At 45.2% G+C, this 25,101-nt stretch overlaps 1 protein-coding gene across 1 annotated transcript in view; it reads left to right on the forward strand.

Annotated features, from left to right (window-relative positions):
• Positions 1-12,666, forward strand: part of IL17RD (interleukin 17 receptor D) — a 70,938-nt gene extending 58,272 nt beyond the window's left edge. The window contains exons 6-13 of the mRNA XM_058439112.1: positions 1,561-1,605; positions 1,707-1,858; positions 3,306-3,371; positions 4,595-4,649; positions 5,150-5,260; positions 6,323-6,507; positions 9,140-10,082; positions 11,163-12,666. Of these exons, the coding sequence (XP_058295095.1) occupies positions 1,561-1,605; positions 1,707-1,858; positions 3,306-3,371; positions 4,595-4,649; positions 5,150-5,260; positions 6,323-6,507; positions 9,140-10,082; positions 11,163-11,275 (1,670 nt within the window). The 3' untranslated portion in view covers positions 11,276-12,666. The remainder of the gene's footprint in view (positions 1-1,560; positions 1,606-1,706; positions 1,859-3,305; positions 3,372-4,594; positions 4,650-5,149; positions 5,261-6,322; positions 6,508-9,139; positions 10,083-11,162) is intronic.
• The last annotated feature ends 12,435 nt before the right edge of the window (positions 12,667-25,101 follow it).

Below are 25,101 nucleotides of genomic sequence, written 5' to 3' on the forward strand. Positions count from 1 at the left end.
CACTGTGCTGGGTCTGTTCACCTTCTGTTCTGTACAGGTTATCTCTTTAATCTTCCTGAGTTGCTGCTTTCAAACTTTGGTGGCTGGTCACCTTGCAACAGGCAGCAGCTCCTTCTTGCCTTCCTAATCAGTCTTTGTGTCATTCAAGGCTTTGGATGGTCAGTCCTGTCCAACATCCCCTCCTGTGAGGTCTGGTTGCAGCCCTCATCCATTGTGATGTTTCTGTTCACGACTCCAGCCTACATCAATGTTTCCCTCTGCAGAATTCTTACTGTGGTTGTTTTCTATGCAGCAAACTTATTTTAACAATTGGTCTCATAATTTTTTTTTTCTTTTGAGACGGAGTTTCGCTCCGTCACCCAGGCCGGAGTGCAGTGGTGCGATCTCGGCTCACTGCAAACTCCACCTCCTGGGTTCACGCCATTCTCCTGCCTCAGCCTCCCGAGTAGCTGGGACTACAGGCGCCTGCCACCACGTCCAGCTAATTTTTTTGTATTTTTAGTAGAAACGGGGTTTCACCATGTTAGCCAGGATGGTCTTGATCTCCTGACCTCATGATCCGCCCGCCTCGGCCTCCCAAAGTGCTGGGATTACAGGCATGAGCCACCGCGCCTGGCCCTCATAATTCTTAAAATAAAATTCCATAGGGCAAAGACCATGTGTATGTCACATCATCTCTAGATGACTTGCACATAATAACCCGATAGAAGATTCAAGGAATGCGTTTATGAAAGCCTCACCTAAATCAAAATTAGTGTAAATTAAGATGAATTTTTCCTGTTGGCATAGAATCAATGTGTCTATTTGGGGGTAAGGTGGAGGCAGGGGGTGTGTTCCTGGAATGCAAACATTTATCACCATTTCAGTGCACTGTGGTTTTGATGCTGCCCTCAGTTTTCTTGGCATTATATGGAGACTCTCCCTGGGTTAGCAAGCAGCATGGCATAGTGGACTAACTGTTTGGCCTCTCTCATTGTGTTTTTACTGCGTTTAGATTCTGTTTCAAAGCTATTGGCTTTGGTACTTGGTTTTCAGTGCTGACACTACTACTTATATGCCTACATGTCATTTCAAGAAACCATCAAAAGCATCTTACATTAGAATACCAGTGAAGGTTAAAATAATCCTGCAGCAGTTACCAGGACCACTCCAAAGTTCTCTTGTGTCTAAACATCTCCACAGCGGGGTAGGGGCCGGCATCATTTCTGTTTACAGCTGAAACACAGCCTCCATGTGACTGTAGCATGAACATAGCTCTGCTGCCCTTGGCCACCAGCCTTGAAATTATGTAATGCCTGACAAGCTTTTAAAATCTGGGTGACTTTATACTGTTACCATGTATGTGGCATAAAGTGAACTGCATTAATATTTTTATATTGTACCATTTAAATTTTCATAAGATACAACTGCACAGTAGTGAAAATCCTCATTGAATTGATATATTTTATACCTTTTCTAGCATCACCCGGCACAGTATCTTTATATTTCATTGGGTTGTTGGGAGAGGAAAACGTCAAACTGTCCTAAAACTAAAAACATGTATCTTTATTTTCTTAATAGCCTGTGACCTGTTGTTACAGCCGGACAACCTGGCTTGTAAACCCTGTAAGTAATAGTGTTCTTATCTATCAAGTCTCAAAGTATTGCCACTATGATGGTGTTGGGGTAGCCTCTGGTTGCTCACTCTGGGTCCTACCTCCTTCCAGTCTGGAAGCCTCGGAACCTGAACATCAGCCAGCATGGCTCGGACATGCAGGTGTCCTTCGACCACGCACCGCACAACTTCGGCTTCCGTTTCTTCTATCTTCACTACAAGCTCAAGCACGAAGGACCTTTCAAGCGAAAGACCTGTAAGCAGGTGAGCTGCTGGGTGTACATAAAGGAACACTGCGTGTTTCAAAGTGACCCCCGGGCCACTGGAATTTGGGTTGCTCAATGTGAGCATTAGGCTTTGTTGGCTCTCAGTGGTTGGTACATACTTGAGAATGTAATCACTGGGCATGTCTCAGGGCCATCTTGCCACTGTCCTTCATTCCCTAGTTATCTGTAACCCAGCTGTCCTGGTGGTGATATAGCCTGGTAACAGTATTGCCAAGGAATAAACAAGAAGTATTTCTCATTTGTTCATATATATATATATATATATTTTTTTTTTTTTTTTTTTTTTTGAGACGGAGTCTTGCTCCGTCACCCAGGCTGGAATGCAGTGGTGTGATCTTGGCTCACTGCAGCCTCCACCTCCTGGGTTCAAACGATTCTCCTGCCTCAGCCTCTGGAGTAGCTAGGATTATAGGCGCATGCTACCACACCCAGCTAATTTTTGTATTTTTAGTAGAGACGGGGTTCACCATGTTGCCCAGGCTGGTCTTAGACTCCTGACCTCAAGTGATCTATCCACCTTGGCCTCCCAAAGTGCTGGGATTACAGGCCTAAACCACCACCTTGGCCTCCCAAAGTGCTGGGATTACAGGCCTGGCCTGTCCTTTTATATTTTAAACACTCATCATGTGCTCTCTGTGTGGCAGGCCCTGAGCTTTATGCTCCTTGAATCCATACCGCTCTATGAAACAGAGGCCGCTGTCATCCCCATCTTACAGATGAGAAAGCTGAGGCTCAGGGAGGTCACCTGGCTTGCTCAAGGCCGCACAGCTAGTAAGTGGAAAAACCAGATCTAGGAGCCAAGCCACTGATAACTCAGTGGCTACTGATTTTACAAATAGGCCAAGGTTAGCCTTTAAACTGGGAGTGGCCAGAAGAGTGGAAACCGTTTCATGGATGTTCACAGGACTGTCTGATCGCTACTGTCAATACCAAGAAAGTTTTTGGTTGTGGTGGCAAAGCCCAGTACCTCCTTAGACATGCTCCTGTGTATGTCAGGTTCTGTCATAGTTTGCTCTCCTTGCTGGCCCTCATCTCTATCAAGGTCTTTGACCTCCTGCTCATGTTAAAATTATGGCAAATAAAATACGTATAAACACAGACTGGTAATTTCTTTCCTCACCCTTTTATTAAGTAAAGGTTGTTCAAACCAGTTTCTTTGTCTTCAAATCAAATATTCCTGCTGAGGGTGCCACCAGCTAAGCATAGACTATGGCAAGGGTCCTGGGCTGTCCTGGGCCTTTTATCAAAGGAAAGTTCAGATAACATGTGGTAGATAAACACAGTTACTTTTCGATCTAATCACATTTTCTGAAAACTGTGGTTGAGACTGGTGGCAAGTCTTCTTCAGCTCTGGGGGAGAAGAGGTGTCCTGATGACCTTTGTCCAAGAAGTGAGTTTTTAAAGTGTTCTTTGGTCTGTTGCAGGAGCAAAATACAGAGACGACCAGCTGCCTCCTTCAAAATGTTTCTCCAGGGGATTATATAATTGAGGTATGCATAACACAAGAAAGCCCTATTAATGCTATAGAATGAACCCAGTTCATACAGAATTCCAACTGTTTACAACACTAAAATTTCAAGCTATTGAAGGTGTGCACAGTTATATTTTTATATGGTTCTTAACATGCTTTTAAAAAAAGTTTATATATAATTGATTTTTGATCTCTTCATTAAATATTTCAAATAAATATTTTTATGTAATCATATGGTCCATATATAACCATGGTTTAAAATCTCTAGTTTTCCTTAATACTACAAAGATATATTTTTAAGATTTTACCTTAAGTTTTTTTTGTTTTAGTATGAAAACAGCAAAATAAGTTATGCCCATTACTTTTGCCTACACTTCTCTAAGTTTCTGTTGCTACTCTTCTATGTACGTATAAATGAATTCTAAGCACCACTTCAAAGAACATGTAAATGTAATGTTTCAGTGAAACCCGGTCTCTTGTAAAAATACAAAAATTAGCTGGGCGTGGTGGCGGATGCCTGTAATCCCAGCTACTCGGGAGGCTGAGGCAGGAGAATCACTTAAAACTGGAAGGTGGAGGTTGCAGTGAGCCGAGATTGCGCCACTGCACTCCATCCTGGGCGAAAGAGTGAAACTCCCTCTCAAAAAAAAAAAAGTAATATTTCATTTCCTTTTTAAGATTACCTTTTCCTGTATCAAATTGGTACTACAAATAATAAGAGTACAAGGAAAATAGAAAAGGAAATTAACAGTTTGTCCATAGTGCCACCATTCAAAGACAACCAACATGTCTTAACATTTTGGTAGAAACGCCTAGTTCTTGCATTCCTTGGAAGCAGTGTGTGGTTTTCGACTGATACACCTTCTTAAAGCATTAATGGAGGCCCAGTAAAATCAGTGGAAGGATGCCAGTTTAATTGAGCATTATTAGAACGTGGGACTCACCAGCTGACTTCTTCAATGAATACACAGCCTTTTGATTAATAAAAGAAAACATAATGAAGCTTAGAGTTTCGAGTTGGTAAAGCACAGATGAACCTGAGTACACATGATGCCTAGTCTCAGTCTGGCAGATGATTACAGGCTCCAGCAGCTCTCTTTTCCAAAACTCAGCCATTCTCCACTACTTGCTTCCCACCCCTTCGCACGCTGATGGAAAAGATGAATGAAATTACCATTTTTTTTCCACTTACCTGGTATATATCACTTTAAAAAAAATAATGCAGCATCCTCTGTTTTGCAGCTGGTGGATGACACTAACACAACAAGAAAAGTGATGCATTATGTCTTAAAGCCAGGTAGGTGCTTTTTTGTTTGAAATTCGGCCCTAGACTACTATAGACCAAGGTATGTGATACTGTCTGTACTTCATGATTTACAAAAACAAAACAAAATTTGGCTCCTCTCTCTTAAATGATGTTCCATCAAATCTGACTTTTCTTCCATTCTAACGTGGATATCTGGAAGATTAAAGCCAGTTTGGTGTGTATAGCTCGGACTAGATAAATAGTCAATTGTCCTCTGAAGAAAAGTGGTGGGAGGGGAGATTTCCTTAGGCAAAATTCTCACTCAAAGGTATTTTATGTCCCAGCCTGACTCTTAACTGTTGAATTGTTCTTTGCAACTCTTTAAAAATGAACCTTTGAATCCTTTTTTAATCACCAAACCACACTAGAGAAAGGTGGTTGCATGGTCCTAGAACCTGTTATGCAGCTTATGTTTAAAAAGAAAAAAAGTTGTTTCTCTTTGAACCTTTACACTGCTTAAGTTTAAAAATTTTCCCTTTGAAATTTCCCAGTGCACTCCCCGTGGGCCGGGCCCATCAGAGCCATGGCCATCACAGTGCCACTGGTGGTCATATCGGCATTCGCGACGCTCTTCACTGTGATGTGCCGCAAGAAGCAACAAGGTATCTCTTTGTGTCCTGTGTCTCCCCACAACAAGGGGCAGACCAGGGGTTGCTGCCAACAGAAAGAGAGACTGGGAGTACCTGGGTCCTCCAGGATGGCGCCTGGGAAGCCTCATAGCTCCTATTCAGTTCCCAGAATTAGTATTTGGCTTTTAACCTCAGGAGCCACTAAAAAAACAGGTATCATTATATATCTATTTCTTGAGACAGGGTCTCGCTCTGTTGCCCAGGCTAGAGTGCAGTGGCACAGTCATAGCTCACTGCAGGCTCGACTTCCCAGGCTTAAGCCATCCTCCCACTTCAGCCCCCTGAGGTAGCTGGGGACTACAGGCATGCACCACCATGCCTGGCTAATTTAAAAAAAAATTTTTTTTGTAGTCATGGGGTCTCACTATGTTGCCTAGGCTGGTCTTGAACTCCTAAGCTCAAGCATTCCTTCTGCCTCAGCCTCCCAAAGTGCTGGGATTACAGACATGAGACACTGCATCTGGCCCATAATTCTATTTTCAATGATAGGATAGTAAATTCAGGGACATAAAGGAAGCCTGAAGTATAAGTAAGGATATGGGTAGGGCTTGGTCATTTACAAAAGTCACCATGAGACAACCTTCTGAGGAGTTGGAAATGATCCATAGCTTGGTCTGGGTGAGGGTTACACAGTTGTATACTTCCATAAAAATTCACTGAGATGTACACTTAAGATTTATGTACTTTACTTTTGTAAATTATACCTCAATAAAAACTCTTTTAAAAAAATATCAGCTCTGCCCGTGCTTAATTGGTCTAGTAGGTGCACTTGGCTGCAAGAGCCAGTTCTGGGCACTCTGCTAACCAGGGTGACCCCTGCAGCATTTCTTCGTTTATCCAAGGTCAATTTCAGGTAAAGAACAATTTTTGACCATTCGTTGCTCCACTGCAGAAATCAGCTGTCCCATTCCAAGTGATGATCTGAGGGGGCTGATGGAGCTGGGGAATGGGACTGCTCTAGGTAGATATGTTCAATTCTTAGGGAACAGAACAAAGCGTTGCTTGCAAGTGTCAACCTTATCTTCTTTTCCATAGAAAATATATATTCACATTTAGATGAAGAGAGCTCTGAGTCTTCCACATACACTGCAGCACTCCCGAGAGAGAGGCTCCGGCCGCGGCCGAAGGTCTTTCTCTGCTATTCCAGTAAAGATGGCCAGAATCACATGAATGTCGTCCAGTGTTTCGCCTACTTCCTCCAGGACTTCTGTGGCTGTGAGGTGCGGAATCTAAAGTGCCTTCTACCCTGGCCAGGACACTTGTCCCGTACTCTCTCCCCGCTGCCTTCTCCTCTCTTCTGGGCCTCCTGTGGTGACACCTGCCCTTGGCTAGTGCCACAGCTTTCAAACTGGGGATAGTCTCGCACTGTTTTTTCAGTCTGTCTTACACATCACCAGCACTAAATACTTCATAAGACTTAGTTCCAACTCTGACAAACTCCTGCTCTAAAGCTTTGAGTGGCACCCACCTGGCAGGAAGTTTTGTAAGCATTAAGAAGACCAGTAGCTTCCATGGAAACATGCAATTGGAGTTGAGGGGTGTCACTCATGACATCCTAGTGAGCATGTTCAGGACAGAAGCCCCACTTGGAGCGTCAAAGAGTGGCAAGTAAAGCAGTGAGTTCACACAATTGTTTGGAGGAGTTCTGCTGAGAAGGGGAATGAAGGATGGGGCTGCCATTAGAGGGGATCTTGAGGTCCAGGGAGAAGTGATAAACAAAGGGCTCTGTGAAGCTGTTTGACTATTGACTGGTGGAATCATAGACAGGGAGAAACTCATGATGCAGGAGAGGGCACTGGCCAGAGAGAACAGGGAGGTAGGAAGGGAGCACTCCCAGAAAACAATACTATGTCAAGCACTGAAATGATCTGCTCTGGTTTTTTAGCTGTTCTCTTGAGTTATTAATATGTTATTAATATGCTTTTCTATAATGTCAGAATGTACATTTTTAGAGTGAAGTCTGAAACTCTCATGCAAGGCATACCCTGTTTCTTGCAAATGCAAGAATTGTACAATAATTGTGTGATTGGAAGTTGTTTTTGCTTTGAAACCGCCCATTGGCATGTTTTTCAGAATCTCTCCATGTGGTGAGGCTGCCCCCTAGTGTCAACATAACATACTACGCTAGCCTAGTTTCCCTCTGCATGAAAGCGGTGAGGTTGGTGGATCAGCACGTGCTGAAAAATAACTGCACTCTAGCCAATGGCACACAGTTTTCAGATACCACGGGCAACCAAGTTTGCTCTACTTCACAAGTATTTAGCCTCTGGGGAAAATGCTCTTCCAGTTATTAGTGTAATAGTTACTGTAGAAAATTTGGAACTGGAAAAGGATGATAAATAAAACATTGTCTGGAATCCCAACCTGATTAAGGAAAATCTTAGAAAGAGGAAGTCACATTTCATGTGTGGTTTATTTCCTTCCAGTCTTTTCCCATATAGGTGAACTCACATATACTGTTTTGCCTTTGGGGCTGATTGAAATGATTTTTTGCAGTCTCAATAATTTTTTACACTATTAGTAGTTATATGTCAACTGCAATTTTAAATAGCTACATGATCCTCCATACTGATTTGCCATAACTGAGTTAATACAAATATTAAACATCTCAGTGGTTCAATATTGTCCCATGTGTGATGATTTCCCAAGAAAGATGCCTGGAAATGGAATTGCTGGGTCAAAAATAGGAACATTTAAAAAATGCTTGGTATATACTCCCACTGAGCTTTTAGCATGTGTAATGTTAGCAAGAATTAAGGAAAGTATAAGACAGTTCAGGGTTATTTTCAGCAAGTGGATGGATGTTGGGGCTTTTTCCCCATTGGTAACATCTTAGAGCAGAAGAGGAGAACAAAGTCATTTCAGAATGCCCTTCCCTGTAAGATAATGTGGCTGCTGTGTTTGGTCATAGCTATTGGGAATTAATATCTGAACTACAGAAGGAAAGACACCAACACAATAACCAAGAGATGTTTCCGGCAGAATTAGGTGAAAGTGGTCTGAGAAGGTGAAGTCCTCTGAGGGGCCACCCATGTCTGATTTTCTCTCCTTTGTCAGCCACCCCCACAGTCTCCCTACCAGACCGCCTTTGCGGGTAAAGCTTTGTCAATTACCAGCCTTGTAGAGATGTAGCCTTGTAGACCTGTGTGAAGCCACAGAGGAAGGTGCTAGCCAGTCCTGAGTGAGTTACTCAGAATGACCATGTTAATGCAGTTCACTAGCCTCCTCTCCAGCCGTGGACCAACTAGTAAACAACATAGGTGAGCCTGAGGCTGAGAGTGTCGAGATAGGTCCCCTTTGTCAGTCACTGTCTGGATGTGTCACCTATAATTGTGGGTGATTGGCATTCAGGCCTGAGCCCCATCTCCCAGCTCACTTTGGAGTCACTCATCCACATCCTCCTCTCAGAGCCTGCCAGCCTTCTCTTCAGAATCTGCCCCTCCAATCTAGGCACCTCACTCACCAGATCAACCAACCTCAGTTTCTCTGTCCTGTGCTCTCCACCACCTGTTGCTTCCTTGAGGATGTCCTATGTAGGATGTGACTTGGGCAAGGTGCCAAAAGCGCTGTGCTTCTGTCCCCTCACTTGTAGGGCACGAGTGGTAATGACTCCATGTGATACAAAAATGGATGGATGGCAAGTTTTTGCAGAGGGACTAGGGTATGACCATCACCCACGGAACTTTAGCTGTTCCTTGGTATAGTGTAACCTGGAGCCTGCACATAGCTGTGCTAATAAGGGTTAAGGGGCAGATGAGATGGCCTCCTTCTGACATTTCCCTTCCTGTTACTCACTTCCCGAGCCTCTTCCCGAGCCTTCTGTATGGGTGAGGTGCCTTGTTCTCTTTCCAGGTGGCTCTGGACCTGTGGGAAGACTTCAGCCTCTGTAGAGAAGGGCAGAGAGAATGGGTCATCCAGAAGATCCACGAGTCCCAGTTCATCATTGTGGTTTGTTCCAAAGGTATGAAGTACTTTGTGGACAAGAAGAACTACAAACACAAAGGAGGTGGCCGAGGCTTGGGGAAAGGAGAGCTCTTCCTGGTGGCGGTGTCAGCCATTGCTGAAAAGCTCCGCCAGGCCAAGCAGAGTTCGTCTGCGGCGCTCAGCAAGTTCATCGCCGTCTACTTTGATTATTCCTGCGAGGGAGACGTCCCCGGTATCCTAGACCTGAGTACCAAGTACAAACTCATGGACAATCTTCCCCAACTCTGTTCCCACCTGCACTCCCGAGACCACGGCCTCCAGGAGCCGGGGCAGCACACGCGACAGGGCAGCAGAAGGAACTACTTCCGGAGCAAGTCAGGCCGGTCCTTATACGTCGCCATTTGCAACATGCACCAGTTTATTGACGAGGAGCCCGACTGGTTCGAAAAGCAGTTCGTTCCCTTCCATCCTCCTCCACTGCGCTACCGGGAGCCAGTCTTGGAGAAATTTGATTCGGGCTTGGTTTTAAATGATGTCATGTGCAAACCAGGGCCCGAGAGTGACTTCTGCCTAAAGGTAGAGGCGGCCATTCTTGGGGCAACCGGACCAGCCGACTCCCAGCACGAGAGTCAGCACGGGGACCTGGACCAAGACGCAGAGGCCCGGCCTGCCCTTGACGGTAGCGCCGCCCTGCAACCCCTGCTGCACACCGTGAAAGCCGGTAGCCCCTCGGACATGCCGCGGGACTCGGGCATCTACGACTCGTCTGTGCCCTCATCCGAGCTGTCTCTGCCACTGATGGAAGGACTGTCGACGGACCAGACAGAAACGTCTTCCCTGACGGAGAGCGTGTCCTCCTCTTCAGGCCTGGGTAAAGTGCCTTTGGGGCCGGGTCCTAACAGGCCGCAGCCTTTGACCACGCTTCTGAAATCGGTCAAAGCGTTTTTCAACTTTTGGTGCCAACTTACTGGGCAGTGAAACCTGATGAGAACACAGCTCGTTTGGTAGTCTTGATTTATACCAGGTGATGGGAGTACTCACATGTTTGAGTTGCAGAAATACTAATGCTAAATTATAGTGAGCTGCCCAGACCCTGCAAGGGGTGTTGTGCCACATACAGTATATGCACCGTATCACTTTTCTAAACTCCAAAAACATCAGACACGAAAACACATTGGGCCCCAAGGGTCTTGGGTAACAGTTTGTGGACGCGTGTCTTTTTTAGACCTGTAGTGTTCACCGCCCCCCATTGTCTTTAAAGCTACATTCATTCAGTCTGGGATTCATGGGTACAGTATTCTTTCTATCCTTCAGCATAGGGTCCCAGGTATGAGGGCTCTCTAGGAAGGCCTACTTCCTCAGGGAGCATCAGGTAGATGCCATCTCAGGCTGTGCCTTGCCATGTCTGTAACTAGTTGGAGTCATGCATACAAACCCTTGACTTTTTTTTTTTTTGAGATGGAGTCTCACCCTGTTGCCTAGGCTGCAATGGCACGATCTCAGCTCACTGCAACCTCTGCTTCCCGGGTTCAAGCGATTCTTTTGCCCAGCCTCCCGAATAGCTGGGATTACAAGCACGTGCCACCATGCCCAGCTAAATTTTTGTATCTTTAGTAGAGATGGGGTTTCACCATGTTGGCCAGGCTGGTCTCAAACTCCTGACCTCAAGTGATCCCTCAACCTCGGCCTCCCAAAGTGCTGGGATTACAGGCATGAGCCACTGTGCCCGGCCCAAACCCTTGACTTTAAGGAAGATCTCTTCATTCCTCAACTAAGGGAACTAGAACCTGTTAGGAGGATGAAAGTGCCCCATCTTGAGCTGGTTGGGATTCTTGCCTCATTTATACAGAGCCCATAGTCCAAACCCAGATCCAGCCACATTCTGGCATGAGCACCTGCCCAGCCCAGTGAAATGCAATGACAGTGTGACTGTACTCTCTTCTCTCCTTAGGTGAGGAGGAACCTCCTGCCCTTCCTTCCAAGCTCCTCTCCTCTGGGGCGTGCAAAGCAGATCTTGGTTGCCGCAGCTACACTGATGAACTCCACGCGGTCGCCCCTTTGTAACAAAACGAAAGAGTCTAAGCATTGCCACTTTAGCTGCTGCCTCCCTCTGATTCCCCAGCTCGTCTACCTGGTTGCATGGCCCACTTGGAGCTGAGGTCTCATACAAGGATATTTGGAGTGAAATGCTGGCCAGTACTTGTTCTCCCTTGCCCTAACCCTTTACCAGATATCTTGACAAACTCTTCAATTTTCTAAAATGATATGGAGCTCTGAAAGGCATGTCCATAAGGTCTGACAACAGCTTGCCAAATTTGGTTAGTCCTTGGATCAGAGCCTGTTGTGGAGGTAGGGAGGAAATATGTAAAGGAAAACAGGAAGATACCTGCACTGATCATTCAGACTTCATTGAGCTCTGCAAACTTTGCCTGTTTGCTATTGGCTACCTTGATTTGAAATGCTTTGTGAAAAAAGGCACTTTTAACATCATAGCCACAGAAATCAAGTGCCAGTCTATCTGGAATCCATGTTGTATTGCAGATAATGTTCTCATTTATTTTGATGTAGAATTTACATTGCCATGGGTGTTAAATAAGCTTTGAGTCAAAAGTCGAGAAAGTGACTGAATATACAGTCACCTTTTATGAAATGAGTCTCTGTGTTACTGGGTAGCATGACTGATTGAGGTGAAGCTCACAGGGCCAGGCTGACCGTCTTGACCATTCCACTTGAGATAGGTTGGTCAGCGTGCAGAAGGCCCCAGGACCTCAGCACACACAGCCTCCTCTTGGTCTGAGTAGGCATCATGCGGGGGCCAGATGTGCCTGCTATTTCCATGGGTTACATGTACTGTGCTGTATCTCAGATGTTGGTGTCTGGAAGTTTATTCTTAAGAGACTGCTACCCAGCTGGTCTGTATTATTCAAAGTTGCAGTTCGTGCTTTGGTTGGCCTTCTGGTCTAAAGCTGTGTCCTGAATATTAGGGATCAGAATTCACTGAAATACAGCAGTGTGTGGAGGTGATGGCCAGTTAATCTGCTGAACTGGTTTTGACTAATGAAAAACCTCTTTTTAAGACGGTAGAATGGAGGTGATAGTCACAAAAGTAAATGTTCCATTTTTATGAATGACTTTCTACAGAGTTTCTATTTCTAAAGAAAAAGCAATTGTTCACATCCCATAGCATGTGTGTAATGAATGCTGTCTTGGTCTCCCCTGTGGAAACCCTTCTCCCCGTGCCTTAGAGCAGGTGTGGACATCTCTCACTACCTTTCTCATGGGTGCTGTTAGATTTTGGCACCCCGTTTTCTCAGCATTCAGCCCAGGGAATGTGGTTTTCACTCCTTCGTCAGATAAGACCAACATGAAGGGGTATATTGAGAAACATGCTGAGGCAGGGTGGGAGGTGGGATGGGGCAGGGCTTTCCCTTACAAGCACATGCATGGCAGGTGGGGAAAGGGGGGCTTGCACCCCTGCTGGAAAGAAAAGGTTTGTGTATATTTCTGATGCAAATGTCATACTCACTGCTCTGTAAAGGCAGCTGGCAGCTTTTTGGGAGAAGAACGTGCTCGTCTGTTCTCTGGCATCAAGTTTCTTGCAGCTGCTCTGAGGGAGAGACAGTGAGCTGCAAGACTTCCTCCCGGTAAAAACAGGCAACTCAGAGAAGAGTCATTTCATGTTGTTCCTGTGGAATCTGGAATGAGTGCAGAGCTCCTACCCACACATGACTGCCCCGCCATTTCATCCTAGGCATTCTGTGAAGGAGATTGGTTAGTCCAAACTTGCTAACATACGAAAATTCACTTGGAACATGATGAGAAATTTCTTACTGAGGCCAAGAGATGTTTCCTGTCCCAGAGGAACCATTAGGAGTCACTTTTAGGCTATTCAGCTTTGCTCATGAAATAAGGCATCTCTGAGAAAGTGGCCCCAGGGAGAGAATGGAGGACTGGGAGGAGAAGCATTAACTGGGCTCCAAGGGCGTGTGGGCAGAGAGCTTGCTGTGTGAACTCACTCCTTAAGAAAATGGAAGAGAAAAAGAGAGTGCTAGTTAAAAAATCGGGATGTTTTAGTTTGGATGTAGGGTTTTGATACTTATGTTGAAATACTAATGTTTCTGATCAACAAAATCAAACTCTTAATATGCCAAGTAATGAAATGACAGTGTGATTGTCTCAGAATAAATTGAGAAGTCCCACTTCCTAGTTTTGTTTAATTAGTTTCACTTTTTCTCCTCTCCCCAGTATGCTAGAAATGGGAATCGTTGCCCTGCAGATTACGGCAAAACATCTGTTTTAAGCAAAGCTGCATTTTTTGACTCAGAAATTGTCCCAGACGGTGGATATAAGATGAAATTCAGAAAAACGTTCTGCCAAGTCACAGGCTTTTAGATATTGTGGAAACAAGAAATGGAAAATAGGGATGATCTCCATGAGAGGCCTTGATCCTGACAGTAAAAGGCTTGTGTGGATAGGTTAGACAATGTCCTCTAGAAAAGAGACCAGGGATAAGTCCAGGGTTCCAGGAAAACCAACAAGCCTGCGGGTAGCTGAAGGTAGAGTGCTAGTTGTTCATCTTAAATTACCAATGAGCTACAGAAAGGACTTAGCATCTGATGTCGTCAGCTTTGCCAGGAGAGTGATCAAGGAGGTTAAAGCTCAGGTAAAGGTGTGCCTTCTCAGAGATTGGCTACAAGCAACAGAGACCACCTCAACCGACTCAGCCCAGCCATACAGGGTGCAGAAGCTCCTCCAGAGGGCTGTCTTGGGCCTTTGAGGCAATTGATCTCCAGAAAGAATCAGAAGTCATTCCAGTCCAGGCCCAGGTATTCAGATGGTGACCCAGCCAGATAATAGTATCTTGAGCCAGAAATGAGATCAGGCCATAAAGTTAGGAGACAGAGTTTTTGATTGACATGTTAGCAATAACTGAAGACAGTCTCAGATCAGAAGTTCAATAAAATGTCTTTAGCAGTGGTGACATCATTGGAATCAGTGTGTACTAGTAAGTCATGGATATTTAAGTTCATATATGTTTGTCAGAGTTCAGTCTTATAACTTCATAGCCACAAGTATGTTTTTTAAAATACCAACTGTTAGTCTCAGGTCTCCTGACTTAAGTGCAAATAAACAGGAAGACTGTCCTTCAAAAGATGTGGGGTTACATGATTTTCAGAGCCTTTTTTTCGGAGTTGAGCATCTTTTCTTTTAAAAGAAGTAAAGGGCGAGAGGACCAATTTTATTCCTTGAGGAAAAATGACACACCCTTCTCCCAAAAGAAAGAAAATTCTCTGGCCCCCCAACTTCAACACTAATTTGGCTCCCTGAAGAAGAGAGAAAATATTCTGTCTTTATTGAAGAGAAATGGGCAATGCCAATGTGAAGGTTGCTAGTCTTTTTTATTTTCTGTTGGTGAAGACTACTACTGCTCTTATTTAGCAGATCTTATACCTTCAGTGGTCGCCAGTATAGCACATGAGATATAAGGAAAACAGCGGTGTGATGATAAATGGTAATTAATATACTTTGTCCATGTCAGAGAGCAATAGGGAATGGTGGGGACTGTGGCAAACTGAAGCGCCCCTGTTCCACCCACAGGGGGTAATTTTCCAGTCGACTGTGGCCATGAAGTATTTCCTGATCTTCCCATTTTCAAGAAAAGCTGACAATCTGGATTTTTATATGAAAAATTCTGATTTTAAAAAATATTGGCAACTAAGTTAAAATTCAAGTGAATTTAGACCCAGCAGAAGACATGGATGGACCTGATTTGGTCCACTGACTACCAGTTTGTTAACCTCTGCTTTATAAGATTTGAAGGAAAGGAATTCATGGTAATTACAGATGGTGCCACTAGAAAATGCTCTTGCTAAATGCAGCCAGTAGTTAGATTGCTTCTTTCTCCAATCTCCGCCACAAAGAAATTTGACGTGATTCTGAATGCATTGGACATGTCTTGATTGCGTCTTTACATTTCATGGTGTCTTAAAAGAAAGGCAAGCCAGTTGTTAATTTCAGAATCAGATTTATGCTCTCTCAATTTAAAAAATGCTGGGAACAAATTCTTTCTTTTTTTTTTTTTTTTCTTAAGATGGAGTCTTGCTCTGTCGCCCAGGCTGGAGTGCAGTGGCGCGATCTCGGCTCACTGCAAGCTCTGCCTCCCGGGTTCACGCCATTCTCCTGCCTCAGCCTCCTGAGTAGCTGGGACTACAGGTGTGGTTGGCTAATTTTTTTGTATTTTTAGTAGAGACGGGGTTTCACTGTGTTAGCCAGGTTGGTCTCGATCTCCTGACCTCATGATCTGTCCGCCTCGGCCTCCCAAAGTGCTGGGATTACAGGCGTGAGCCACTGCGCCCGGCCTAACAATTTCATTTAAACTCCACAACCTAAAGGGCTTTGTTTATAGTTTTAGCTCTTGGCATAATAATTTATTTTAGATGGTGTGCGATTCTGAGCACAGGCCAAGACATGATTAGGAAAGCAGGCATTTGTAGAGAGTAAGGCAAGGAACCTCCTAGCGTCCATCAGAGCCAGGTATTTGCATTATCTTCCGTTTTAAGTGGTCTGTGAATTGACTATGTTTTGGAGGTGTGAAACAGTATACAGAGAAAAGCTTTTCCTGATACTGAGATATCAGTTAGGAGTCCAAATGAGGCATTGGGTCATCCTTGCCATATCACCTCCTTGCCAGGCTCAGGGTGAAAATAGACAAAAGGAAATCTGACTGCAAGCCAGTGGCTTTGATTCCAGTTTCAGAGTTTAGGGACTAGGAGAAAGTTTAGATTATCTAGCATATTCTCCCCCTGGTGTCAGACAGGGCTGTGCCTGAATTATTCCAGACATATGGCTGTAGATGGTATTCGTTATTTTACAAGAAGGAGATTCTGTAACCTACCCTGCTGATCAGATAGTTCTTTGTATGTCTTAGAGAAATTCAAGCCGGCTTCCTTTTGTTCAGCTCGTAGTGGAGAAAGAACAGCTGGTCACCTTCCACGTATTTGAAAACCACAGTGAAGTCATCCCCCTGGTGTTTTTATTTCAGTGATAAATAATTCCACCCACTTAAACCATTCTTCATGGCTCTTGTTTTCCAGGGACCTAATAATTTTCACTGCCGTAATGTTTCTCAGCTTCACACTTAGTTTAGTTGCCCAAACAATGTTGGTGCCTTACTCACATTTGTGCCTTGTGAAGACCAGGCTCAGGATGGGGATTATGGGGAAATTCTTGCACACGCAGCTCCTCTTACCACTTAAAAATATAATGGCACTTTTACAAAATTATATGTCACCTATATTCATTGAGAATTATTTGACTACCACATTTTTTCCCCCAGTGGTAGTCATCTAGCATAACTTGTGTTTGTTTTCCTCCTGAGATCAAACACTTGGTGCTTATTCCTGATGTGTACTCTGTTGAGACCAGCTCTTACCTTCTGAGTGGCAGCTACCCCTCCCTCCCAATTTTAGATCCTATTTTTACATATCTCTATAGATATCACCTTTATTTCATGACTCACAATATTAAATGGTGCAGACTTTGGTTTAACCACTGGTGAGGTAGCAGCAGTAGTTGCTAAGTACCACCTTCCCATTGCTGTTTGAGGGCTAATTTGCAAAGACATTTGAATCTCCCAGTGAAGATGTCCGGGGAATTTTGGCCAGTTGTCTTCCCTCTTGCCCTTTTGTTCTTTAAAATTCAGCTTGGACCACAGACACCTCCGGGATCTTGTTTATGTTCTGCTCTCAATTGACCAAGCACTGCGTTTTGCACAATCAGAAGTCTCACAAAAGCAAACAGTTATGACTGCATATCTGATGTTTATATCCTGTAAAATTTCAGGAAGATTCAGAGGCAATCTTCTATTTGTACGTGATGTAGACAAAATTAGCTGCTCCAATTGTTAGACAAAAAATTGCCATTGGACCACACTAATGTGCTCATCTGTTGTTTTAAAAGTTTGGTATCAGGCGGGGCACGGTGGCTGACACCTGTAATCCCAGCACTTTGGGAGGCCAAGATGGGCGGATCACCTGAGGTCCAGAGTTCAAGACCAGCCTGACCAACATGGTGAAACCCCATCTCTACTAAAAATACAAAATTAGTCAGGCGTGGTTGTGTGCGCCTGTAATCCCAGCTACTCGAGAGGTTGAGGCGGGAGAATCGCTTGAATTCGGGAGGCAGAGGTTGCGGTGAGCCGAGATCACGCCATTGCACTCTAGCCTGGGCAACAAGAGCAAAACTCCGTCTCAACAACAACAAAAAGTTTGGTATGTTTCTCTCAAGAAAAAAGCATGGTGAGTCCAGACAGCAGCAGAAGCTTTTGTGAAAACCAATTGTGTTCATCTAGATAGTAAGTAACTCCTATTTTTACTGTTAATTTTTTATTTTTTTTATTTTTATTTATTTATATTTTTTGAGACGGAGTCGCGCTCTGTCACCCAGGCTGGAGTGCAGTGGCGCAATCTCGGCTCACTGCAAGCTCCTCCTCCCGGGTTCACGCCATTCTCCTGCCTCAGCCTCTCCAAGTAGCTGGGACTACAGGCGCCCGCCACCACGCCCGGCTAATTTTTTGTATTTTTAGTAGAGACGGGGTTTCACTGTGGTCTCGATCTCCTGACCTCGTGATCCACCCGCCTTGGCCTCCCAAAGTGCTGGGATTACAAGCGTGAGCCACCGCGCCTGGCTGTTAGTTTTTTAAAAGAGAATTTTTCCCTGTGGAAACTCCCTGTTACTACGTCCTAGGGGAGAAAGCCTGTGGAATACGGTGGTTATTGATGGCGTTGCCTTTGTTTCATCTTTGAGTTTGCCCTTTATGGGATCTAGTGGGATAATGAGCACTGACAGAACTCTTAACAGCGTGCTGTATTTTTGACATTGAAAATGTTAATGACTTGATTTGTACATAACTCTGTAAATAGGTGAAAGTAGATCACAGCTGACATTTACAAAATGTTTTTGTACCTTAGAATTTCTGCATTAAATAAAATGTTTTAAGGTTGTAGTGGCTCATTTTTCAGCACATCTTTCTTGTTTCCTGACTGTCTGGGGTTCCCAGCCCAGTTTTCGGAGGGCTCTGCCTCAGGATGAGGAGGCCAGGGGTGGCCAGTCTTCCTTGCCCTTTAGAGAACAGGATCCTGCTGCCCTAGACCTTCAGCTCGGCTCCACAGGCAATCGGTCGCTTATTACCCGTGTGGCATCAGGAGGCCTCCCTGCTACAACAGGGTTACTTATGTCAGAAAGAAATTTGACTTCTCAGAACAAATGGACTTTCTTTTTAGAAATTTGAAAAAAGCCACTGAGATTTGGGGGCTGCACACAAATTTTTTTTGTCACTCAGAAAAAGAGATGCCTGCTCAGTCTTCCGTGGACATTCTCCCCTCCTGTGACCCCCCATGCTCTGTGAGTTAACTTCTTGGTGTCCATCACCTTCAGGGTCAGGTCCCAGCTCTGCTGATTTTTTTTTTTTTTTTTTAAAGAGGTAGGCTCTCCCTACATTGCCCAGGCTGCTCTCGAGCTCCTGAGTTCAGGCGATCCTCCCGCCTCAGTCTTCCCAAAGTGCTGGGATTACAGGTGTGAGCCACTACGCCTGGCCTCTGCTACTGTTGCTGTGCCCCAGTGACTGTCAGACTCTGCCCCTCAGCCTCTCACCCGTAGAGAGGTCCTACTTTAGAGGGTGGTGAATTAAACTGCACGGTGAATGTAAAGTGCCACCTGCTCATTCCTGGCTCGTAGTCCGTGCTCAATAAATGGCAGTGTCCACAGGAGGACAGTGAGGGTTAACAAATAGCAAGGACATAGAATACAAGCTTTTGACCATTGCCCAAGCAGGATATAGTCTAAGTTTGGGGTCATGGGACCATAATAGATTTTAAAAATTGGATCTTCCTTATTTACTTGTTCCTTCTCATACTTCACTGGGATATTAATGTGCTCAGGGCCTACAACCTACCCTGTTTGGGGAACTCAAGGGAAACAGAAGGAGTGGTAAAAAACAACCCCCCCCCCCCGCAAAGAAAACAGCTCTGGGGGAAGCATTGTTACTTCTGAGAGGAGGAAATTCTCACACTTTCTTGCCTCCTGACCTTTGCATATCCTTCGTTTCTCCCGGGTAGAGTCACCCAGGAGGCTCCTTGTCATTTCTCCCATTGATTTCCTTTTCCCCCACACTCTGTCAATTCTTTTTAGTTCCAGGAGTGCTAAGTGCTTTACACACATCATCTCATTCATCTTCACGGCTGCTCTGTGAAGTGACCAATCCTACTGTTCCCATTATACAGATGAGGAAACTGAGGCTCAGAGAGGCTATAACTGACTTGTGATCCCATAGCTGGCTAGTGGCAGAGCCAGGATATGAGCTGAGGCAAACCCTACCTAGACTGCTCAGGTATCCCCTTGGTAAAGGTCAAGCCAGCCAGGTAGGGATGGACTCAAAAATGTGTGGTCAAAGGGAATAGAGAGCTTTCCCATAAAATGAATGGCAGAGAGGAAGTGATGATTGCCAACCTCTGAATGTCAGCAGGGCTGGTTCCTGCTCTTAGTGCTCTTCATGTTTTTTCTCACCAGGACCCCCTATGGAGGGTACTATCAGCAGCCTCAATTTTGAGATTCTGATGTCTAGAAATTGTATAGCTTTGCCAAGAGCACAAACAAGGAATTGGCAGCACTGGAGTTGAAGTCTCTGATTGAAGCATCGCCACTCCTGATCAATAGGCTGCTGTGTCCCTCAGTAACAGTTTAAGTGGAAGGAAGAACCTTGAGTGACTTGGTTCCTTTCTCTTGCAAATTCGGAGTGTAAATCTGGTTCAGAGTTGAAGCAAATGGATCTCGTTAGGCAGATACTGCAATACATGAATTTCTCTTTCCTTTTCTTTCATTAAAATAAAAGTTACAGCTGGGCTTGGCAGTGCACACCTATAGACTCCCTACTCAGCATGCTGAGGCCTCAAAAAATACAAATAGTTCAGGCATGGTGACTTACACCTGTAATGTCAGCACTTTGGGAGGCCAAGACAGGAGAATCACTTCAGACCAGAAGTCTAAGACCAGCCTGGGCAACATAACAAGACCCTGTCTTTACAAAAAAATTTAAAAATTAGCTGGGCATGGTGGTGTGTGCTAGTAGTCCTAGGTATTCAGGAGGCTGAGGTGAAAGGATCACTTGAGCCCAAGAGTTTGAGGCTGCAGTGAACTATATGATCACACCACTTTACTGCAGCCTGGGCAACAGAGCAAGATCCTGTCTCAAAAAATTTTAAGTTAAAAAGTTAAAAAAGAAAAAAAAAAAACACATTGCAGCTAGTACTTTCTATTAGTGTTCTCTTGGGACAGCATGAGAAGCCCTCATTTTTACCATGATATTAGAAAGCTGTCTGTTTTTACAGCTGCCTAGGGTTGTTGCAGTCCCCAACATCTTTGGGGCCCTGCCACTGGCTTTGCTTTGTTTTAGAAATACCAGCGTTAGAGGAGCAAAGACCAGCTTCCTCTTACAGGCTCTAATTAGAAAAAAAAAATGTTGCTTTAGTTGAATAAGAACTACAGGTGATAAGCTAAGCAGGTGGAGGAGGGAGGAGACATAAAATCTATCTTTGCAGTCCTGGGCACGGTGGGTCCCCAATAAATGTGTTTCCCACTGCTCCCTCAGCATATTCTGTCCTCACTGTCCACAAGGAATGAAATCATAAGAGGCCCAAGAATAGGATAAGTTAAGAGGATCCAATGAAGGGGAGAGATGGGACACAAACACGGCATAAGAACTTTTGCAATGAGAAAATTCAAATGGGGCCTTTGAGATTAAGGAAAAGAAATGAAATATCAGTGAGCTTGGCTCCCTGGCCTCCTTCTGGAAGGGACCTTGCACCATCTTTCGCATTTATACATGATACAACTGCCTTAACAGGGTTAATTCCAAAGTGTGTGCTGGGAAACAGACATAGTGATGGACATGGTACACAGTACTCCTGCCCTCCTGACTCCACCTCTTCCTATGTATAGAGTTGAGGGCAAGTCATGTAAATGTTCTGAAACTCAATTTCTTCCTCTGTAAGATGGGACTAATACCCACCACAAAGGGTTATTGTGAGGATTAAATGAGATGGAGTATATAAAGTACCCAAGGCTGTGCTCAGCAAATGCCAGGTACTTGGTGAATAGTAGCTATTAATTATTCCGTGGAAGAGCAGGTTTTGGGCTTTTTGGGGGTCATATCTCGATGGGTGGGAGACAGTTCCATGCCCACAAGGAGCTTTAGGCCAAGTACTTTGTCAGGTGATAAATCATATCATTTCTATCCCCTAAAAGAAAAGGGTGGGTCCATGCCTGGCTGTTGCAGAGGTGAGGGTTGAAGAGGAACTTAATTTGGCAAAATTAAGACACTAGCACTGGGGTTCCCAATAGCTGACCACACATAGCCTGTGACAGTTGACTGTGCACCTTGAGATCTGCCGATGTTCCATTCCCCAGACTCCTTTTTTCCTGGTTGCCATTTAATCCTGATAGAGATACATTTTTCTGGACTTGCTGCTGTAAGGTCTCTGTGCCAGGCAGATGACCACTCTCCACTCTGAATGTGAACAAAGGCAGGGGTTGTTTCTCAAACCATCAGCACAAGGTCAGGGCAATTTCCCAAGTTTTAGAAGTTAGTGGAGGGAGGTGGGAGGAGATCAAATTACAGTCTTCCAGAATGAGATGGCTCTGCCTGGTCTTTTCCACTCTTGCTGGTCAGAGACATTCTGGGGAGTGGGCAGACATCAGCCTCAAAACAAACCATAGACTTTTCCTGCCAGGTTGGGCAAGGCCAGGCCAGAGGGAACTTGCAGAAAAGAAAGGCAGGAGCATGCCTGGCAGCTGAATGCAAATACAGTCAGGTCCTGCCTTTGGTTCTGTATCTCTGGAGGTAGATATGCTTCAGTATCCTGTACACCTGTGTATAATTGTGTATTATTATTCATGAGATGATGATAATTAGCATTGTGATTAAAGTTGAGGCAGGCTTTGGTCTGAGGCATCTTGAACTTAGATCTCAGTTTGCCATTTTCTATGTTTCCCTAGGCAGGTGGCTTGCCCTGTTTAGGACTTATTTTCTCCATCTAGAAAACAGTTAATAATAGGGCCAGGCACAGTGGCTCATACCTGTAACCCCAGCACTTTGGGAGGCCGAGGTGGGCGGATCACCTGAGGTCAGGAGTTCGAGACCAGCCTGGCCAACATGTCGAAACCCTGTCTCTACTAAAAATACAAAAATCAGCTGGGCATGGTGGCATGTGCCTGTAGTCTCAGCTACTCAGGAGGCTGAGGTGGGAGGATCACTTGAGCCTGGGAAGTGGAGGTTGCAGTGAGCCGAGAGCGCACCACTGCACTCCAGCCTGGGCGACAGAGCAAAACTGTCTCAAAACAACAAAACAAAACAAAAAAACAGTTAATAATTCGGTACCTAATGGGTCTATTGTGAGGCTTGAATGTGAGGCTGGGTGAAATTCTGGGCACAAAGGATGGATGGCACACGGAAAGCCCCTGTTCCTATAGGGATGAGTCATGGGGGCAGGTTAGGAGGTGTACAGTTATGAAATGGGATTTCTCCTGAAAGTCTCCCTTGGCCCTGGCCTGGGTAGCTGATGGCGCAGCTAACTGAAATGGAATTCCTGCCTCTTGGAGGTCTCAGTTCTGCAGGGCAGCTGGGAATGGCCTTCAAAGGAGATGGGTACTTGATCAGATGTCACTTTCTGCTTAAAACCACCAGTGGCCCTGGAAGTGAATACCGAAGCTCTTATGCGATGCCTTGCTGACTTCTCCTCTCTGTGTCCCTTCTTTCTCTGATCATACCAGACTGTTGAAATTCCTCACTCCTGTGTTCCTGCCCCGGGTTCTTTGCATATGCTGTTTCTTCTACCTGAATCACCCTCTCTCAGTCTCCGTCCCTCCTTTGCAATGAGATCTTCCCTGACTACTGTCCACCTCTAGTCTAGATCCTGACATGTGTCTTCAGGAACCTCTTGCTCACTAGAATGCTGCTTCATGAGGGGAGGCCGTATCCCTTGCGGAGGCCTTCCATCTGGACTGGACTCCGGTTCTACTGCTTTAACCAGCTTGCACCCCACCCTACCACTGAGCAGTCACTGGGGCAAGTCACCTCATCTCCCTGGTTCTCAGTTTCCTCATCAGTCAGATGGGGGTATAAAAATGTACCTGCCTCATGGGGTGGTTGTGAGGATAAAGCAGGGGATGGGAGGGGATAGCCCACTCAGTGCCTGGCACATGACAAGTGCTCAAAAACATTACTATCTGTTTTAGCTGTCATCAAGATAGGGAATAATAGTGTTTTCTTCTTTTCTTTCTTTATTATTATTATTATTTATTTAACAGGGTCTCACTGTGTCACCCAGGCTGCAAATCCACTCACTACAGCCTCAACCTCGCAGGCTCAAGCGATCCTCCCACTTTAGCCTCCCGAGTAGCTGGGACTATAGGCGTGCGCCACCATGCCCTGCTGATTTTTGTATTTTTTGTAGAGATGGGGTTTCACCATGTTGCCTAGGCTGGTCTTGAACTCCTGGGCTCAAGCAATCTACATGCCTTGGCCTCTCAAAGCGCTAGGATTACAGGCATGAGCCACTGTGCCCGGCTGAGAAATAACAGTTATTAGTAAATTTAAAAGGTTCCCTAGAAGAGAAAACTGCATCTGTGCCTCACTTTGCAAATTGGAACATGGCTCCCATCCATTTACCATGATCTCAGAGTGGAGAACGACTGGGCTGTTTTATGTATTTCCCCCACAAGGCTCTGTTATCTCAAGGTTTTACACCCTGTGGTTCCTGTCCTCAGACTGGATAATAGCTTGCTATAGACACGGGTTTTTTTAGCGACACGAGCTGTATCAGAATTACCAATGTGTATTGGATGCCTGCTACTATGCCATGCATTGCATAGTGCCTGAGCTCCCCTCAGCCTCCCAAAGGGACTTTGGAGCCCATGTCCCACCTCAGGACAGGGCTTAAGTTGTATTTGAACTCAGGTATTTCCCACTCCACAGCCTCTCTCTGTCTTTCCACTCCCCAGCTCAGCCTTGCTCCTCAGGTTTTCTAACCCAGATTATGAAAGCAGAAAGGACTTGCTTCCAAAGAAGCCTTTTAGTAGCACTTGAAGAGCATTGCTTAGGCCTGAACAATAAGATTGACGCCCAGGCCAGGCGCAGTGACTCACGCCTGTAATCTCAGCACTTTGGAAGGCCGAGGCGGGTGGATCACGAGGTCAGGAGTTTGAAACCAGCCTGACCAACATGGTGAAACCCCGTCTCTACTGAAAATACAAAAATTAGCTGGGTGTGGTGGCATGGGCCTGTAATCCTAGCTACTCAGTAGGCTGAGGCAGGAGAATCACTTGAGCCCGGGAGGCCGAGGTTGCAGTGAGCCGAGATTGCGCCATTGCACTCCAGCCTGGGTGATATAGTGAGACTCTGTCTCAAAAAAAAAAAGAAAAAAAAGACTGATACGCAGACGCATCACCATCCCCTGGGTGAAGACCGCAACTGGACACTGCGCACCTTTCAAATGCCAAAAAGTGGGGGAGGGGGAGCATCTGTACAGTGCATTGCTACAGGCAGAGAGTTAAATATCTCTTCCAGTAATTCCACTTCTGGGGTTTTATCTTTAGTAAGTAACTAAAAATGCATGTTTACATTTGTTGTGCAAAGATTTTCGAGGCTGGATATGGTGGCTCATGCCTATAATCCCAGCACTTTGGGAGGCTGAGGCAGGTGGACTGCTTGAGTTTAGGAGGTGGTGACCAGCTTGGGCAACATAGTGAGAACCTGTCTCTACAAAAAATACAAAAATTAGCTGGGCGTGGTGGCGCACACCTGTAGTCCCAGCTACTTGGGAGGCTGAGGTGAGAGG

This window comes from Hylobates moloch, unplaced genomic scaffold, assembly GCF_009828535.3.
Source record: "Hylobates moloch isolate HMO894 unplaced genomic scaffold, HMol_V3 SCAFFOLD_5, whole genome shotgun sequence".
Taxonomy (NCBI): domain Eukaryota; kingdom Metazoa; phylum Chordata; class Mammalia; order Primates; family Hylobatidae; genus Hylobates; species Hylobates moloch.